At 41.8% G+C, this 21,316-nt stretch overlaps 1 protein-coding gene across 1 annotated transcript in view; it reads right to left on the minus strand.

Annotated features, from left to right (window-relative positions):
• Positions 1–21,316, minus strand: part of LOC133563103 (matrix metalloproteinase-15-like) — a 52,231-nt gene that overhangs the window by 10,951 nt on the left and 19,964 nt on the right. Inside the window, exons 5-9 of the mRNA XM_061917048.1 lie at positions 17,940–18,101; positions 15,813–16,168; positions 11,113–11,251; positions 4,974–5,124; positions 4,782–4,897 (exon numbers count right to left, since the gene is read on the minus strand). Of these exons, the coding sequence (XP_061773032.1) occupies positions 4,782–4,897; positions 4,974–5,124; positions 11,113–11,251; positions 15,813–16,168; positions 17,940–18,101 (924 nt within the window). The remainder of the gene's footprint in view (positions 1–4,781; positions 4,898–4,973; positions 5,125–11,112; positions 11,252–15,812; positions 16,169–17,939; positions 18,102–21,316) is intronic.

The raw sequence follows: 21,316 nt of genomic DNA on the forward strand, positions 1-21,316 counted from the left end.
GGTTGTCAATTCACAGGTGTGCTTATAGCTCTTTGAGAGAATGCAAAGTGCAAAGTAGTAATCAGAGCAAAGATTCACAACACAACTGATAGTCCCAAACCTATAGATAAAGCAAGAAATTCCACTAATCGTCAGGTGACTACCTCTTGAAGCTCATCGAGAGAAATCAATAGTGTGCAAAGCAGTAATCAGAGCAAAGGGTGGCTATTTTGAAGAAACTTGAATATAAAACATGTTTTCAGGTATTTCAACATAACTCCACGTGTTCATTCATAGTTTTGATGCCTTCAGTGACAATCTACAATATAAATAGTCATGAAAATAAAGAAAACGTATTGAATGAGGAGAAGGTGTGTCCAAACTTTTGGCCTGTACTGTACATAGTACTTGTACTGCTACTACTACTACTACTACGTGGGAATAATGAACAACAATTCAGTGAAGTAAATATCGCATTTGCGGACAACAAGCAACCGAAGCAGTAATAATTCAAATGCTTTTTTGGGAAAGTAAAAACAAACAAGTAACTATAATTACTTTTTTAAAGGAATTTGCTTAACATTGGCTATAACACAAAGCTAAGATGTGGATGTCCGTTAAACATAAATTGACCTATAGTACATAGTATTGTTTTATCATCTTTAATGTACAAAAGGTATTAAAGTGGCTCTCGCGTCATATTATTCCTGAGTGTTCTAAAAAAAGTGAATATTCAATACTACGTAAAAGTTTTAGGCCACTATTAATTTGACTGCTTTCATCTTCTCCCCAGCAATCATTTTGACAAAACAGTAAATAAAAAGGACAGCTAAAGTAGTTAGCAGGATTACACTTAAAATGTAAAACCAAAGACCAAAAAGAATCCATTAACATATGTTTGTAGTCCTTCATGCTCGCTGATAAAATCATAAATACTACGGACACATTTTATTCTGCACTCTACTGTTGAGTCCCATTCTAGTTCAATGCGGTCATTGAAGTCATTACAGTGGAACCCTTCACACTCCTTGGACCGGCAGACTGACGTCAACAAAAGCAGCTGTGGACAAAAGTGCTTCTCAACATCACTGAAACTGAAACTAAGCATTGCTTGCACGTTTACTTGGCCGGCGACAAAGAAAATGTGAGATGAAAATAAAATACATTTTGAATTGAAGGCAACTATTACCATACATTTCCTCATTTTTTATCAATCATTATCATTGATCAATCATTTGATATTTTATACTTTGACCAAACAGAGCTGCTGTGGTCATTTGGTTGGATGTCTTGACTACAATAACAATAATATTTCTCCGTCATCTTTGTTGTAGCGGTGTAGCGTGCAAGGACGAGGGTGGAAGAAGTGTCAAAAGATAGAGCTAACTTTTTTAATGACATTCAGACTTTACTTCAATCAATAACGCAGCAGCATCTTCTCATCCGTGGCTCACTAGTGCAATATTGCCAGGAGTGTGTCCCGTGAAAAACACTCTGACCAGAATTCTCTAATAACTAAAGTTCCTTGGGTGAATAATGTAAACTCACAATACCGGTTTGTTTTAGCGCTTTCATAGCGAGTTTACTGACAGGTATTTGAACTTTACACTGCCCGATTGTAGCTGAGGTAGGCGCCAGCGCCCCCCGCGACCCCAAAAGGGAATAAGCGGTAGAAATGGATGGATGGATATTAGAAATGGCAACTGCGGAGAATGATTGTCACATACCAAGAAGATAGAGAAAAATAAGCTTATCGACTACGGTGTGTCCACGGACTGCAAAAAGTGGACATGCACAAATTTTCAGGACTTATGCAGATCCCAAATACAGATCAGCAGGTACCAGAAGGTAAGAAAAGTTGCTTTTGCCTAATATTGTGAAACAAAACGCCAGACAGTATGTGTTACCTTATACACACACCATAATAATACTCTTATGTTGAAACATAGTACAATCCATCAAGCGGTGCGGCTTATTGCTTTCCAAAGTCGTACTAAAACATTTGATAGATCTTTGAGTGTCGTGTATAATGTTCTATATTTTCAATGGAGCATATACAATTTTGGTGTTGTTTACTTGAATCATATTGCGGTCTACAAGTATCTCTTATATGTGACTCCCATCATATTGCAATCTACGCGTATTTCTTATGTGTGACTGCCATCATATTGCAGTCTACACGTATCTCTTATGTGTGACTGCCAGCTCCTGGCCACACTTATCATTTCACGTGTTCCAAATAAAATAGCTTCGAGGTTGGTAAGCACAACCAAAATTAATCCTTACATTTGGCGCACCTGGTTATATGGCGCACTGTTGAGTTTTGAGAATATTAAAGGATTTTAAGTGCGCCTTCTAGTCCGAAAAACATATTACTTATTTATACTTATTGTACAACTATTTTCCTCCTCCAAGTATATTCGGTATTAAACAATCAATGTTTATTTATACAGCCCCAAATAACAAGTGTCTCAAAGGGCTGCACAAGCCACAACGACATCTGCGGTTCAGCGCCCACATAAGGGCAAAGAAAAACTCAAAACCCAGTGGGACGTCGATGAGAAGGACTATGAGAAACCTTGGAGAGGACCGCAAATGTGGATCTCAGGGCGGACACTCTAACCCAGGGGTGTCAAACGTACGGCCAGAGGGCCGGGTCAGGCCCGCGAACAGGTTTTATCTGGCCCGCGATTGAGTTTGCCAAGTATAAAAATTAACCTGAAATGATCAAACTACATAAATAACATACTGTAATTGGGTTTTGATAGAATTTTCTTTATCTTGATAGATTGACAATTAACACCAACGAGTTGACTGATGAACATTATCACAAAAACTCGTAAAAAGTCGATAAAAGTTGTAATTTTACTCAACGCAAGTCAAAATTTTACAACAAAAAAAACATTTGTGCAATATTATGATAAAAGTTGGAATTTAACTCAATAACTGTCGCAATTTAACAAGAAAATCTTAACATTTTGGCAAGTTTATGAAAAGAGTCGTAATTTCACTCAAAAAAAGTCACAATTTTATAGGAAAACTTCAAAATGTTGGCACTATTATAAGAATCGGAATTTTGATTGGCAAAATTAAGACAAGTCCCAATTTTACTCAGAAAAAAACCCCAAAATTGGCAATATTGTGATAAGTCAGAATTTTACATGACAAATGTTGCCATTTTGCATTAAAAAGTAATAACTTTACATCAAAAGTACCGTAATAATTTTCGGAAAAAATATTGCAATGTAACAGAAACAAAAAGAATATGACATTATCACATAATAATAAATAACGACGTATAAACTTTTATGGACAGAATTTCTAGGCGCAGTCAAGGCATTGAGGGTTTCCGGTTTGGTGACCGCAGGATTAGGTCTCTGCTTTTTGCAGATGATGTGGTCCTGATGGCTTCATCTGACTGGGATCTTCAGCTCTCGCTGGATCGGTTCGCAGCCGAGTGTGAAGCGACCGGGATAAGAATCAGCACCTCCAAGTCCGAGTCCATGGTTCTCGCCCGGAAAAGGGTGGAATGCCATCTCCGGGTTGGGGAGGAGACCCTGCCCCAAGTGGAGGAGTTCAAGTACCTAGGAGTTTTGTTCACGAGTGAGGGAAGAGTGGATCGTGAGATCGACAGGCGGATCGGTGCGGCGTCTTCAGTAATGCAGACGTTGTACCGATCCGTGGTGGTGAAGAAGGAGCTGAGCCGGAAGGCAAAGCTCTCAATTTACCGGTCGATCTACGTTCCCATCCTCACCTATGGTCATGAGCTTTGGGTCATGACCGAAAGGATAAGATCACGGGTACAAGCGGCCGAAATGAGTTTCCTGCTCCGGGTGGTGGGGCTCTCCCTTAGAGATAGGGTGAGAAGCTCTGTCATCCGGGAGGAACTCAAAGTAAAGCCGCTGTTCTTTCACATCGAGAGGAGCCAGATGAGGTGGTTCGGGCATCTGGTCAGGATGCCACCCGAACGCCTCCCTAGGGAGGTGTTTAGGGCACGTCCAACCGGTAAGAAGCCACGGGGAAGACCCAGGACACGTTGGGAAGACTATGTCTCCCGGCTGGCCTGGGAACGCCTTGGGATCCCCGGGACGAGCTAGATGAAGTGGCTGGGGAGAGGGAAGTCTGGGTTTCCCTGCTGAGGATGTTGCCCCCGCGACCCGACCTCGGATAAGCGGACGAAGATGGATGGATGGATATATAAAGCTAGAATACTATTAACCGCAACAGGTAATTATATTTAAAAAAAAAAACATTACAACTTGTACAATTTCAATATGTGCCTGTTCTATTTTTAAACAAAGAAAACAATCTGAAGACGCTTTATTTTTAAGTTATCGGGCCGTGATTTTACCAGTCGGGCCCACTTGGTAGTAGATTTTTCTCCATGTGGCCCCAGAGCTAAAGTGAGTTTGACACCCCTGCTCTAACCACTAGACCACTGAGCAGGCCTAGTGGAACAAGACACAAAGAACAAACCAGCCCTCAAACCGGATTTTATTATTCCTCTCTCACTTTTTCTCCCTGCTGGACTTGTACCAGCCTAACTGTTCTTTCTGTATTACAACTTTTTTTGGGCTTCTATGTCTTCCACCGGTCTAATGTGAAATTATTTTCCGGACTGCCTTGAATTGAAGCTGCATGTATCGACAATGACAGAGTTGAATTGATTAACGTGGACCCCGACTTAAACAAGTTGAAACTTATTTGGTGTTACCATTTAGTGGTCAATTGTACGGAATATGTGCTGTACTGCGCAATCTACTAATAAAAGTTTCAATCAATCAATCAAAGTGATCCTTTACCGCCATCATCACTGAGGAAGGCTCCTTTGGGCGAGCGAGGGATCTTGCCCCATCTGCCGATTGGTTTTGGGAAGTCTCGATCCGCCTTGCGGGTCTCCTCGTTGTATCGCCAGTACCTGCGCACAGAGAGCAAACATCAGTTTCATGATGTCATCGTGTGCGTTGTAGTTAGTGCGTACGAGTGCCTGACACCTGTCGTCGGAGAAGAAGTAGGTGTGTCCGTTTGGCTCCCACCAGATTGCTGTGTCGATGCTGTGCGTGGGAACTCCATGGCCATATTGCCCAATGGGTTGTGGGTATCCTGGAAGTAAATCCGCTTCCCTGAAGATCCAGTATAGATCATCTACAACAGAGGTGTCAAAGTCCTTTTCACTGAGGGCCTCATCGCAGTTGTAACTCCCTCCACATAGCACTGACACAATGGCTTTCTTTGACTGATTTATTGAAGGCTTCCTTTCCCTTCAATTCACCGTGAAAACTTGTTGGCCTGCATGCTTCCTTTAGGAGGAAATTGTGATGTTCTGGTTGTCATAGCCCAAACGCTGAAAGTCCTTGTGACACTTTTTAGTCCTTGTTACGATCAGTCGCTCTCTTTATCCCTTCTCATTGCATCAAACAGATGTTCATACCCGGAAGTAGCTTCCTTATATCCGTTCACAGACCAATCGAGACACTTCAAAACAAACGCATGCCCACAAACCCAACAAAAAAGGCATGAAATTACATTTTTAACCATAGTAACTTAAATAAAGCTTTCTTAGAAACTTTTATACATTTTGATTTAAATTCCCTTTTATGAACTTTATTAACTTATTCTGCTTTTAGAGAAATAAAACAAATTATAATTATTAGTCGCAACAGTTACAGCAGTTATGTTTGGCCACAGAGGGCCGCATCTAACAGTGAATATTATTATTACACCTTTTTTTATGGATTATATTAGATTTTTTTTAAACTAAATTGTAAAAAAAAATATGGTAAGTTGCAATAATTTCACCTCAAAATGTTGTGTATATTACTGTAAATTAGGAGTGTCAAAATTATTTTAGATCGGGGACTACATGGAGAAACATCTACTCTCAAGTGGGCCAGACTGGTAAAATCACGGCGTGATAACTTAAAAATAAAGACAATTTCAGATTGTTTTTTTTTGTTTAAAAACAGAAAAATTACATTCTGAAAATTTACACATCCTGACCAGATTGTTGGAACCACCTCTTTCGGCTCCTCTCCATGTGGAGGAGCAGCGGCTTAACTTTGAGCTCCTCCCGGATGACAGAGCTTCTCACCCTATCTCCAAGGGAGAGCCCCGCCACGGAGGAAACTCACTTCGGCCGCTTGTACCCGTGATCTTGTCCTTTCGGTCGTAACCCAAAGCTCATGACCATAGGTTAGGATGGGAACGTAGATCGACTGGTAAATTGAGAGCTTTGCCTTCCGGCTCAGCTCTTTCTTCACCACAACGGACCGGTACAACGTCCGCATTACTGAAGACGCCGCACCGATCCGCCTGTCGATCTCACGATCCACTCTTCCTTCACTCGTGAACAATACTCCTAGGTACTTGAATTCTTGGATTTTTATATCCATACATACAGTGGAGCAAAAAAGTATTTAGTCAGCCACCGATTGTGCAAGTTCTCCCACTTAAAATGATGACAGAGGTCTGTAATTTTCATCATAGGTACACATCAACTGTGAGAGACAGAATGTGAAAAAAAAATCCCGGAATTCACTTTGTAGAATTTTTTAAGAATTTATTTGTAAATTATGGTGGAAAATAAGTATATTGTCAACCATTCAAAGCTCTCACTGATGGAAGGAGGTTTTGGCTCAAAATCTCACGATACATGGCCCCATTCATTCTTTCCTTAACACGGATCAATCGTCCTGTCCCCTGAGCAGAAAAACATCCCCAAAGCATGATGTTTCCACCCCCATGCTTCACAGTAGGTATGATGTTCTTGGGATGCAACTCAGTATTCTTCTTCCTCCAAACACGACGAGTTGAGTTTATACCAAAATGGATACATGGATGATACAGCAGAGGATTGGGAGAATGTCATGTGGTCAGATGAAACCAAAATAGAACTTTTTATTATAAACTCAACTCGTCGTGTTTGGAGGAAGAAGAATACTGAGTTGCATCCCAAGAACACCATACCTACTGTGAAACATGGGGGTGGAAACATCATTCTTTGGGACTGTTTTTCTGCTAAGGGGACAGGACGATTGATCCGTGTTAAGGAAAGAATGAATGGGGCCATGTATCGTGAGATTTTGAGCCAAAACCTCCTTCCATCAGTGAGAGCTTTGAATGGTTGACCAAATACTTATTTTCCACCATAATTTACAAATAAATTCTTTAAAATTCTTACAATGTGAATTCCTGGATTTTTTTGTCACATTCTGTCTCTCACAGTTGAAGTGTACCTATGATGAAAATTACAGACCTCTGTCATCATTTTAAGTGGGAGAACTTGCACAATCGCTGGCTGACTAAATACTTTTTTGCCCCACTGTATATATATATATATATATATATTGAGCCTGATTAAAAGTGAAAGCTGTTCACATCTGGAGCAGGGATTGAAGGATGATGCAATCAGTTCTTTTTTCTCTCTGGAGGAGTTTTGGGGTTCTGGACTGTTGGGCCAGCGGCAACAGCTGCCAGGCAAGAGACGTCATTTATGACATCTATCGAACTGGCAGCGCGCACACACACGCACACACGCACACACACACACACACACACACACACACACACACACACACACACACACACATGGTCACAGTCAAACGCTCTGTTTCTTTTCACTGCCGTATTGTCAAAATGTTAAAGAACTGATTTGTGAAAAAAAAGGCCAAATAAAGTGAAAGAACAGCTGTTGTTAACAGCTGTCTCCCTTTTAAGGTCAGTGCTTGAGTCTTGTTACAGTAAAAGTAGGTTATGAAGCGTCCCCAACGTCCATACAGGAAAGCATGTGGAGAGCTGTGTAGAATTGCGAGTTGGCAAGAGAAACATGCTGACTTTGCACTGTTTCCTTTGAGTTTGACCCACTCAAATCTAAACACACGATTTGAATTTGTTGCCGAGCTGAGCTGTTCAGATTTTTACGGGGGTGACCAAAGCTCACACACACCCCTAAAACATGCAATATGGGAAAAACAACTCATTAAATTGGTAACTTTTTGATATTGCTACAAAAAATACAAAAACACATTTTCAGTGTGCCATCTTTCTTATGAATTTGTAAACCCCCTCCCAGACCTGACGCCACTGGTCGGGCTTGAAAGTTAAGAACTAGGTGTGGTGAAATTACCCTCTTGTTGAAACGTAATCCCCCGATTCCTATTTTCAAAGGTCCGAACATTTGAGCACGAAAAAGCTGAACACCACATCTTCGTTTTCTACCTGTCAACTGTCAGTTTAGCATCTTTGTTTTCTACCTGTCAACTGTCTGTTTAACATCTTTTTTTCTACCTGTCAACTGTCAGTTCAGCATCTTTGTTTTCTACCTGTCAACTGTCAGTTTAGCATCTTCGTTTTCTACCTGTCAACTGTCTGTTTAACATCTTTTTTTTCTACCTGTCAACTGTCAGTTTAGCATCTTTGTTTTCTACCTGTCAACTGTCAGTCTAGCATCTTTGTTTTCTACCTGTCAACTGTCAGTCTAGCATCTTTGTTTTCTACCTGTCAACTGTCCGTTTAGCATCTTTGTTTTATACCTGTCAACGGTCAGTTTAGCATCTTTGTTTTCTACCTGTCAACTTTCCGTTTAGCATCTTTGTTTTCCACCTGTTAACGGTCAGTTTAGTATCTTTGTTTTCTACCTGTCAACCGTCAACTTAGCATCTTTGTTTTCTACCTGTCAACTGTCAGTCTAGCATCTTTGTTTTCTACCTGTCAACTGTCAGTCTAGCATCTTTGTTTTCTACCTGTCAACTGTCCGTTTAGCATCTTTGTTTTATACCTGTCAACGGTCAGTTTAGCATCTTTGTTTTCTACCTGTCAACTTTCCGTTTAGCATCTTTGTTTTTTCCTGTCAACTGTCAGTCTAGCATCTTTGTTTTTGTTTAGCATCTTTGTTTTCTACCTGTCAATTGTCTGTTTAATATCTTTGTTTTCTACCTGTCAACTGTCACTTTAGCATCTTTGTTTTCTACCTGTCAACTGTCAGTTTAGCATCTTTGTTTTCTACCTGTCAACGGTCAGTTTAGCATCTTTGTTTTCTACCTTTCAACTGTCTGTTTAGCTTCTTTGTTTTCTACCTGTCAACTGTCGGTTAAGGCTGCTCGCTGGCTAATCATCACCACTTCAAGATGGCGGCTGAAATTCTTGCATCACAGCAGCCAATGCTGCGTCTACTTTTATGACGTCCATGGTATTTCCATTGGATGTTGTCTTTGGATTTTGTGTGTTTTGTACTTTGCAGTCATGGCCGGTTCTACGCAGGAGCAAGAGGGGGCTCTGCCCCCTTAAATAAATGTCTTGCTCCCTCAAATCAAAATTTGAGAAAGCAAATTTAAAAAAACTCACAAAATTACTACATTACAAGTTGACTCAATTATCTGCACTAGCGGAAAAATCCGCCGAAAAAGGGACACACGCGATATAGTAGTGTCGGTTTCCCTCTCATCCCTCCCTCCGCCATTCCACAGGCTGCGCAGCAGACACACACCCGCACACACCCCTCAGCCCTCAGTAAACATCCAATCACTGTTGCAGTATGAAAGTAAAAGACAAGGGAAAGTTGTCTACATTTATCATATACTTGTTAGGATGGGTGTATTTGTGTTGCCTTATCTGTCATAAACACGTTTATCGTCACGGACTTTCGGTGCAACGGAGTTCCTTTTTTTTTAATTTTTTTTTTTACAACTTGACGAGAGCAGTGACAGCGGAGGCTCTGACCAGCAGTGGTTTGGAAGGCAGAAAGCATCCACTGTCAAGCTACAAGTCATTTATGATGCTGTTAATGAGGGTAAAAATGAAACATAAGGTATATATCCTGCTTAGCAGTCCTCCCCTGCTGTCACCTGTTCAGAGCGGAGTCCCTAGCAACGGCCCGTTTTACTTAGCAACGGTCTGGCAATCGACTGCTGGATTTCTTTTTCTGTTGTTTTTCTTGTAATTCTACATAGTCAACCTTTAATGTTTCAATCTACATTTTGTAATAAACAAATTATAAATGTTATTTGATATGACCAAGACACCTAAAAAAAAAACACTGCCGTTTTCATCAATTTACAAGCAAGTGGGCAACACACATACATTGGAGTGAATGAAATTTGTGCCCAGATGAGTGCCCACGTCCACTGCATGTGACAAACTGAAGACAAGTGACCTGTGTCTGACAGACCCCTACGTAAAGCCCCGCCCCAGGCTGTAGTCCTGTACTGTTGTTGTTTTTCTTCATGTAATCACAGCGGGTTTTTTCTGTTGTTGTTCAAGCTTACTTATTTTCTGCTCCAGCTTCCAGCAGCTGACAAAGAGAAAGTTAATGCTCTGTAATGCATCCATTTTTCAGAGCATTTAAAAAGTCTAGTCCTGCTCCTGCATGTAGTAGTAGCAATGATGCTACTGCTAGTACATCAGGGACAGCAGCTAGCAATACTGCACCTTTAGCACCAGCAAGCACTGTTTCTCCTGCACCAGCTCCCTCCGTCCCCCCAACAAGCGCTCCCCCAAAGCAGCCTGCTCAGCTACCCAGTGACTTAAATGGCAACGCACCATCTCAGCTAATACTGGGTGGCTACCCAAAGCGTGCATTTGGTACAACATTAAGATCATTCAATCCTGCCTGGTACTGCACACGACCATGGCTAGAGTATTCTGTGTTGCGAGACGCCTGATTCTGTTTCCCCTGTCGGAAATATGGCAGCGCTGTTAATGTTTCCCCCCCTGAGGGATTGCCACCTTATTGTATTCAGGGGGTTTGCATGCCTCAGTGACCGTAAGAGTTATACCAGCAGGAGCTTAGTCTTCAGGTGGGACACCCAAGTTGGACAGGTCTGAAGGTAGAAGCCTGACAAAGTGCAATCCACTACTCCAGGTTGGGGTTGGACACATAGCTAAAGACCCATTTCAATGAAGAAAGCATCGTTACTATAAGCACAGAAAAAAAAGTGCTGGAGCATGATGTGTACACATGATGCCCCCTTCACATTTCTGACTGCCCCCTCATATAAGCATGCCTAGAACCGCCCCTGTTTGCAGCGCGTTTGCTTTTGTCGGCCATCGTCGATTGTCGAGAAAAAAAACACAGGCATCCGTCGAGTGTGACAGATCATGCTGATGAAAGTCAGGACAATCCCGGTGAGAACATACCTTTGAAGAAGACAAATTTGCCATCATGGCGTTCATAAGCGGCGTCGATATCACTCGGAAGACCACCCCAGAAGACCGATATTGGCATGGGATAGTTGTCCAGGACGCGGTTCCGACGAACTCGCCAAAACCAGCGACCCTGCGTGCAGGAGCAAAGGAAACAATACATCATCTAGTCTCCCTTGGATCGCTGTTGTGTTTGTTAGTCAGTCCAAATTGAACTTTGTCCATCTAAACCAGGCGTGCCCACACCTTTTCTGCAGGCGAGCTACTTTTCAACTGACCAAGTCGAGGGCATCTACCTCATTCATATGTATAATTTATATTTATTTATTTAGGAAATAGACATTTTTGTTAAGTTAAAAGGTGTTTAATGATAATACAAGCATGTTTAACACATATAGATCCCTTTCTTTCATGAAGACACAATTATAAGTTGGTCTATTACCTGATTCTGATGACTTACATTGATTGGAATCAGACAGTAGTGATGATAAAGTCCACGTTTTCAAATGAAGAAAAAAAGTCCTCTTTTCTGTCCAATATCACTTTAAAGGCCTACTGAAACCCACTACTACCGACCACGCAGTCTGATAGTTTATATATCAATGATGAAATATTAACATTGCAACACATGCCAATACGGCCGCTTTAGTTTACTAAATTGCAATTTTAAATTTCCCGCGAAGTGTCCTGTTGAAAACGTCACGGTGTGATGACGCGTGCGTTTGACATCACCGGTTGTAGCAGCCATTTTTTTCCAGCCCGATCCAAGCTATAAGTAGTCTGCTTTAATTGCATAATTACACAGTATTCTGGACATCTGTGTTGCTGAATCTTTTGCCATTTGTTCAATTAATAATGGAGACGTCAAAGAAGAAAGATGGAGGTGGGAAGCGGTGTATTGCAGCTGCCTTTAGCAACACAAACACAGCCGGTGTTTCCTTGTTTAAAATTCCCGAAGGTGAAGCTTTACTATGGAACAGAGCGGTCAAGTGAACATGGTTCCCGACCACATGTCAACCGGCAGGTTCCGGTGAGAAAATTGTGGTAATAAGTCGGCTCTTACCGTAGACTGGAGCGGAGCTTGCGTACTCCTGCAGCTGCGTGGCTTCCCTCAGAGACACTGGCGGCCACCATACCCATGGCCACACCCCCCCTCCCACTTTCAGGTACCATATAATCTCACTAAAACACTAGTAACACAATAAGCAGATAAGGGATTTTCCAGAATTATCCTAGTAAATGTGTCTAATAACATCTGAATCGCTCTCCCTGCCCTCGCCTTTTTCTTTTTTTCTAGTCCTTCACTCTCACTTTCCTCATCCACGAATCTTTCATCCTCGCTCAAGTTAATGGGGAAATTGTCGCTTTCTCGGTCTGAATAGCTCTAGCTGCTGGTGGCTATGATTATAAACAATGTTCAGATGTGAGGAGCTCCACAACCCGTGACGTCGCGCGCACATCGTCTGCTACTTCCGGTACAGGCGAGGCTTTTTTATTAGGGACAAAAAGCTGCGAACTTTATCGTGGATGTTCTCTACTAAATCCTTTCAGCAAAAATATGGCAATATCACGAAATGATCAAGTATGACACATAGAATGGACCTGCTATCCCCGTTTAAATACGAACATCTCATTTCAGTAGGCCCTTAAAGTGCTTAGTTTTTGGCATCTTATTTGTCTAGCTTCCATACTCCCTTTTATGCACTTTACAAGAAATACATTGGCGGCAAACTCCGTAGCTTGCTAGTTTGTGGATGCCAGTTTTTTGTTAGCGCAGGCAGGTTGAAGCAAGGCTTTTATTGTGAAGACAGGAACTGTGCGGTCAGTCTTTAGAGTTTTGGCGCCAGGTACGGTGTCGTGCGATAATCTGTAATTCCTCAAATATTTTGTATGCTCTGCCGCGGGAGCACGCACGGGGGCGGAGCTCTTCTTTCTTAGTTTATTTCGAACATGACATACCTACAAAATTATACATCAGGCAATTTCATATCATTTCACAATACATCATGTCCGAAAAGGAGTAGGAAGAAGCAAAGCTTATTCCTACGCTCTGCTACTTGTTCTGATAGCGACAGCACATCTGTATTATTAGAGATATCAATGATACAAAATGTGGATCATTAGGGTCATACTTTGTCAAAAATGTAGATGTAACATGTGACCTTCCTGTCCGAATAAATGCTTTTGATCATCTGTACATGACATCCATCCATCCATCCATCCATTTACTACATTAGTATATATTTATACCATGAATTGATTAACGTGGACCCCGACTTAAACAAGTTGAAAAACTTATTGGGGTGTTACCATTTAGTGGTCAATAGTACGGAATATGTACTGTACTGTCAGTCTGCTTATTCCCTTCGGGGTTGTGTTGTACTTTAATCGGTTAATCAGCCCGCCATTTTCTGCAAATGACATCAATAACATCCTGTCATTTGGTTTATAATTTAATTTTCTGATGAATTTAAAAATAACACCAATCTAATGGGAACAAACACTACAATGTAAACTCAATTCCATGTTAAAAAAAACATGTATTTTATGCCAGAAAATGTGTCCCACATACGTCGCTCAAGCTATGTACTAACATGTGGATTATATGTACAGACTTGCCTTGTAAAAGAATTGTGATTTTGGACTCATTTGATCAATTACAAAAAAAGTTAGAAGGGTATACGTAATATTTCAGCATATTTCTGTGCTGCCATAAAATGTGCCACCCCCTCTATGTTCCTCAATTGATGTACTAACATCAGGAATTTGATTCTGTAGATACTTAGCATTAGGGCTGTGAATCTTTGGGTGTCCCACGATTCGATTCAAAATCGATTTATCTTTTTCAATTCTACACGATTCTCGATTCAAAAACGATTTTTTCCCGATTCAAAAGGATTCTGTATTCATTCAATACATAGGATTTCAGCAAGATCTACCCCAGTCTGCTGACATGCTAGCAGAGTAGTAGATTTTTGTAAAAAGCTTTTATAATTGTAAAGGACAATGTTTTATCAACTGATTGCAAATGTGTAAATTTGTTTTAACTATTAGGGGCGGCAAAGCTGAGTTGGTAGAGTGGCCGTGCCAGCAACTTGAGGGTTGCAGGTTCGATTCCCGCTTCAGCCATCTTAGTCACTGCCGTTGTGTCCTTGGAAAAGACACTTTAACCACCTGCTCCCGGTGCCACCCACACTGGTTTAAATGTAACTTAGATATTGGGTTTTACTATGTAAAGCGCTTTGAGTCTCTCGAGAAAAGCGCTATATAAATATAATAATTCACTTATTTAACGAACCAAAAATATGACTTATTTTATCTTTGTGAAAACATTGGACACAGTGTGTTGTCAAGCTTATGAGAGCAGATGCAAGTGTAAGCCACTGTGACAATATTGTTCTTTTTTATTATTTTTATAAATGTCTAATGATAATGTCAATGAGGGATTTTAATCACTGCTATGCTGAAATTATATCTAATATTGATACTGTTGTTGATGATATTCATTTTTGTTTCACTACTTTTGGTTTGTTTTGTGTCTTGTTAGTGTCTCCTCTCAATTGCTCTGTTTATTGCAGTTCTGAGTGTTGCTGGGTCAGGTTTGGTTTTGGAATTGGATTGCATTGTTATGGTACTGCTGTGTATTGTTTTGTTGGATTGATAAAAAAAAAATAAAAAAATAAAAAAATCGATTTTTAAAAAATGAAAATCGATTCTGAATCGCACAGCGTGAGAATCGCGATTCAAATCCGAATCGATTTTTTTCCCACACCCCTACTTAGCATCATCAACAACAAAACTTGTGGATTTGGACTCAAGTTATTCATCACAAAAAAAGTTAGTAGGGCCTACATAATATTTATAATCCTTGACATCACTAATAACACGGAAGTGCTGCCGCTGTCTGAATAAGTCACAGAGCTCCGCCCCCATGCCCGCTCCAGCGGTAGGAGATGCAAAATATTTCAGGGATACAGAATTTCGCACGACAACGGCGCGAGTCTGTTGAAATAACAAGTGTTTCTTACCATGAATTGATTAAGTTAAATGATAAATGGGTTGTACTTGTATAGCACTTTTCTACCTTCAAGGTACTCAAAGCGCTTTGACACTACTTCCACATTTACCCATTCACACACACATTCACACACTGATGGAGGGAGCTGCCATGCAAGGCGCTAACCAGCACCCATCAGGAGCAAGGGTGAAGTGTCTTGCTCAGGACACAACGGGCGTGACGAGGTTGGTACTAGGTGGGGATTGAACCAGGGACCCTCGGGTTGCGCACGGCCACTCTACCACTACGCCACGCCGTCCCTAATAATATGTAATGCTATAATAATAATTAATAAGTAAAAAATAAGTTGAAAAACCTATTTGGGTGTTACAATTTAGTGGTCAATTGTACGGGATATGTACTGTACTGTGCTATCTACTAATAAAAGTTTCAATCAATCAATCAATCAATCAATCAATCAAACCTTCCTGTCGGTCATTTTTTCTTAATAATCACAAGACCCTTGGATGCTGTGAATGTCAATCAAGGGACGTCTTAGTAAAGATTTATGATCGCAAATTTTTAGGTTTATTTTCGTAATACCTGGCTGGCGATGGACTGACACACCCTCCACGACCGACCGCTAGCTCGCGGTCGACGTAATGGCCACCCCTGGTGTAAATCGTGCATTCCTCACCTTGAACACAAACATTTCTCCCCTCAGCAAGGTGACTGTGTCAAAGTCGCCGTCACAGATGTCGGGGGCCACGTTGTCAGGCTGCTTGGGAAGCCGACGGGTAGGCGGAGGGAGGGGCACGTCTTTCCTGACGGGCGGGGTGACAGGATCAGAATGGGCGGTTGTGGCGATGGCGGGATGGCGGGGAGTCGTGCCAGGTGTTATTTCAGGCTCGCTCGGGACACGCGGGGCTCTTTCGGTCGGGTTGGGTATGTCAGGTTTGGCATCCTCGGGAGGAGCGGTGGTTGATTCAGCTTCAGGATAGCCATCGGAGGACGGAGGAGACTTGGGAGGGGCCCGAGTGGCGAGAGGAGGACCTGGAAGAGAAAGAAGTACAAGACGTTGTTTCCAGGAGCTTGTGGGTGGCATTTGAAAACCTTTTTTATAACATCATCCTCTCCATTACTCAAAGACAATGTTTCTTCCTTTGAACGGCCCAGCTCATTTCTTCGACGCCGACTACTTTGGAAATAAACAGTGCCGCCGGTTGCTGAGAGACAAAAACACTGTTACATAATAAGTTGAAACTTGAATAATATAATATCTTAAAAGGCCTACTGAAATGAGATTTTCTTATTTAAACGGGGATAGCAGGTCCATTCTGTGTGTCATACTTGATCGCGATATTGCCATATTTTTGCTGAAAGGATTTAGTAGAGAACATTGACGATAAAGTTCGCAACTTTTGGTCGCTAATAAAAAAGCCTTGCCTGTACCGGAAGTAGCAGACGATGTGCGCGTGACATCACAGGTTGTGGAGCTCCTCACATCTGAACATTGTTTACAATCATGGCCACCAACAGCAAGTGCAATTCGGACCAAGAAAGCGACGATTTCCCCATTAATTTGAGCGAAAATGAAATATTCGCGGAAGAGGAAAGTTAGAGTGAAGCACTAAAAAAATTGAAAAAATAGTAAATAAAGAAAGAAAGAAAAGGATACGGCTCCAGGCGACGGCAGTGTGAGCGATTCAGATGTTACTAGACACATTTACTAGGATAAATCTGGAAAATCCCTTATCTCTTTATTGTGTTAGTAGTGTTTTAGTGAGATTATAAAGTCATACCTGAAAGTCGGAGGGCTGCGGTGAACGCCAGTGTCTCTGAGAGGAGCCAAGATCACAGCTGTCTTTTTGACAGCTACAGGAGGAGGTCACATAATCCACTCAAGTCTCCGGTAAGAGCCGATTTAATATCACAATCTTCCCATCCAAAAACTTGCTGGTTGACGGAGAGAAACATGTTCGCTTGACCGCTCTGTGTTAAAGTTTCACAACAAACAAAGAAACACCGGCTGTGTTTCGGTGCTAAAGGCAGCTGCTATACACCGCTTTCCACCAACAGCATTCTTCTTTATAGTCTCAATTATTAATTGAACAGATTGCAAAAGATTCAGCAACACAGATGTCCAAAATACTGTTTAATTATGCGATGAAAAGAGACGACTTTTAGCTGGGCTAAAATGTCCCCTCCAACCAATAACGTCACAAACATGCGTCATCATTCCGCGACATTTTCAACAAAAAACTCAGCGGGAAATTTAAAATTGTAATTTAGTAAACTAAAAAGGCCGTATTGGCATGTGTTGCAATGTTAATATTTCATCATTGATACATAAACTATCAGACTTCGTGGTCGCTAGTAGTGGCTCTCAGTAGGCCTTTAAAGTGGACATGGATCCATGAAGTGGTAAGTGCTGCTATTTGAGCTATTTTTAGAACAGGCCAGCGGGCGACTCATCTGGTCCTTACGGGCGACCTGGTGCCCGCGGCCACCACGTTGGTGACCCCTGTACTATAGTTTCAATGTAACATAAAATGTTTGTGTTGTTCACTTGAGTCATATTGCAGTCTACACGTATCTCTTATGTGTGACTGCCATCTACTAGTTGCACGTATCATTTCACCATGTACCAAATAAAATTGCTTCGAGGTCGGTAAACACAACCAGAATTATTCCGTACATTAGGAGTACCGGGTTATAAGGCGCACTGTCGAGTTTTGAGAAAACGAAACGATTTTAAGTGGGCCTTATAGTCCGAAAAATACGGTAACGTATGTGTGTGTGTGTGTGTGTGTGTGTGTCTCACCATATATGTACTGTATTCCCTGGATGTCATCAGCATGCAGCGTGAAGTTGTGTGTGTGAATCCACTGATAGAAGGGAGCCATGACGGCGTCGGGATTGTCCGAGTGCTCCAGACCTAAAGCGTGACCGAGCTCGTGCACCGCCACCAAGAAGATATCAACACCTGCAACACAGACCGTAATGGAGATATCAACATTGTGCATCCTTTATTCTCAACCTTTTTGATCTCAGAGCCCAACTTTTCCACTACAGGGGGGCCCGGGGCTCACTCAAATATTAACACCGACTGAATTAGATGACTTACTCTTGATTTTAATTGTATTCAGTAATTATATCTAACTTAAATATAGTTAACCTTGTCAAATGATATGAAAGCATGTGTTGATCACAAAGATTATTATCAAGGCTTAGGTCAGAAGGCTTAAATGATAGGAGTCATAAAAACTGATTGAAAATACATTTACATACAATTGCAGTGCTAAACTAAATATGTTCTAAGTAAATTGATAATAAATAATATTTGTTTCTTAAAAAAAGAATTAAGTTAAAGTACCAAAGATTGTCACACACACACTCTAGGTGTGGCAAAATTATTCTCTGCATTTGACCCATCACCCTTGATGGGCTGAGGGGAGCAGTGAGCAGCAGCGGTGACCGCGCCCGGCAAACATTTTTGGTGATTTAACCCCCAATTCCAACCCTTTGATATTGAGTGCAAAGCAGGGAGGTAATGGGTCCCATTTTTATAGTCTTTTGTATGACTTGGCCGGGGTTTGAACTCACAACCTACGGATCTCAGGGTGTGCAAATGAAAATACAGCTTCACCACTTTAGTCATAATTTTTGCACTTAAGAAACTTCTCTATGACTTCAGGTGTGGCTCATACAGGACCACATCTGAGGATCAGATATTTTTTGGCACCCTCTCGGGGCCCTATGGTTAAAGGGGAACATTATCACCAGACCTATGTAAGCGTCAATATATACCTTGATGGTGCAGAAAAAAGACCATGTATTTTTTTAACCGATTTCCGAACTCTAAATGGGTAAATTTTGGCAAATTAAACGCCTTTCTGTTTATCGCTCTGGAGGGGGTGACGTCAGAATGTGACGTCGCCGAGGTAATACAGCCGCCATTTTCATTTTCAACACATTACAAACACCGGGTCTCAGCTCTGTTATTTTCCGTTTTTTTGACTATTTTTTGGAACCTTGGAGACATCATGCCTCGTCGGTGTGTTGTCGGAGGATGTAACAACACTAACAGGGAAGGATTCAAGTTGCACCACTGGCCCGAAGATGCGAAAGTGTCTGCCGCCAGACCCCCTTTGAATATACCCAAGTGGCTCCACATTTTACCGGCGATGACAGACATGGCACAGAGATGTATGGATAACCTGCAGATGCATTTGCAATGATAAATTCAACGAAATCACAAAGGTGAGTTTTGTTGATGTTGACTTATTTGCTAATCAGACATGTTTGGTCGCGGCGTGACTGCCAGTTAATCGATGTTAACATGCTATGCTAATCGACGCTAATATGCTATTTACCAGTGGTGCTAAACCAGACATAGCACAGAGATGTTTGGATAACCTGCAGATGCATTTGTAACGATAAAGTCACAGTAATCACGAAGGGGAGTTTTGTTGATGTTGACTGCCAGCTAATCGATGCTAACATGCTACGCTAATAGATGTTAACATGCTATTTACCGGCGGTGCTAAAGCAGACATGGAACAGAGATGTATGGATAACCTGTAGATGCATTTGCAACTATATCACGTTTCCTTCCACCCACATTTAATGCGAAAAAAACACTTACCAATCGACGGATTTAAGTTGTTCCCATGTCACAAAATGCGAAAGTCCTGATCATTTGGTCCGCACATTTTACCGGCGATGCTAACGCAGCTATTCGGCCATGCTATGGTTATGAATAGCGTCAATAGCTATTCGCTCAATAGCTTCAGTTTCTTCTTCAATACTTTCATACTCCAACCATCCGTTTCAATACATGCGTAATCTGTTGAACCGCTTAAGCCGCTGAAATCCGAGTCTGAATCCGAGCTAATGTCTCTATATCTTGCTGTGGTATTCCCATTGTTTGTTTACATTGGCAGCACTGTGTGACGTCACAGGGAAATGGATATTGGCTTCGCAAATAGCGAAAATCAAGCACTTTAAAGGTTTTTTTAGGGATATTCGGAGACCGGTAAAATTTTGAAAAAAACTTCAAAAAATACAACATGCCTCTGGGAACTGATTTTTATTGTTTTGAATCCTTTTGAAACTGTGATAATGTTCCCCTTTAAGACATACTGCTGTATCTATCCCACGCCAGGATGGGTTTCACAAGCGAAGCAAAACTAGCGGAGAAAATAAATACACAAGAATTAAATAAGTGATGAGAAGCAGATGAGCACAGTCTGGAAGACGTGCAGAGACAGGATGTAAAACAAAGGCTATAAGTACTTAAAGAGAAAAACAGGAAATAGTGAGACAAAATTAGGGAGAGTCTACAGGCCAGCAGGAGAATGTGTGAGCTAACACAGAAGGAAAGGGAGTTTGAAAGTGCAGTTTGGATTGTAGTGGAACATTTCTGTCCTAGGGTTACCTCCAAACTAAATGCATTGGGAGGGACACGACATGAGAGGTCAAGTCACCCTGACCAAGTTGGGGGGGTGACACGACATAAGAGGTCAAGTCACCCTGAACATTGGACAGTTACATAAGTTGTTATGTTAGAAGCATTTAAGTCTCACCTTAAAACTCATCTGTATACTCTAGCCTTTAAATAGACCTCCTTTTTAGACCAGTTGATCTGCCGCTTCTTTTCTTTTTTCTCCTATGTCCCACCCCTCCCTTGTGGAGGGGGTCCGGTCCGATGACCATGGATGAAGTACTGGCTGTCCAGAGTCGAGACCCAGGATGGACCGCTCGTCGGGACCCAGGATGGACCGCTCGCCTGTGTATCGGTTGGGGACATCTCTACGCTGCTGAGCCGCCTCCGCTTGGGATGGTTTCCTGTGGACGGGACTCTCGCTGCTGTCTTGGATCCGCTTTGAACTGAACTCTCGCGGCTGTGTTGGAGCCACTATGGATTGAACTTTCACAGTATCATGTTAGACCCGCTCGACATCCATTGCTTTCGGTCCCCTAGAGGGGGGCGGGGGTTGACCACATCTGAGGTCATCTCCAAGGTTTCTCATAGTCAGCATTGTCACTGGCGTCCCACTGGATGTGAATTCTCCCTGCCCACTGGGTGTGAGTTTTCCTTGCCCTTTTGTGGGTTCTTCCGAGGATGTCGTAGTCGTAATGGTTTGTACAGTCCTTTGAGACATTTGTGATTTAGGGCTATATAAATGAACATTGATT

This window comes from Nerophis ophidion, linkage group LG12 (assembly GCF_033978795.1).
Source record: "Nerophis ophidion isolate RoL-2023_Sa linkage group LG12, RoL_Noph_v1.0, whole genome shotgun sequence".
NCBI lineage: Eukaryota > Metazoa > Chordata > Actinopteri > Syngnathiformes > Syngnathidae > Nerophis > Nerophis ophidion.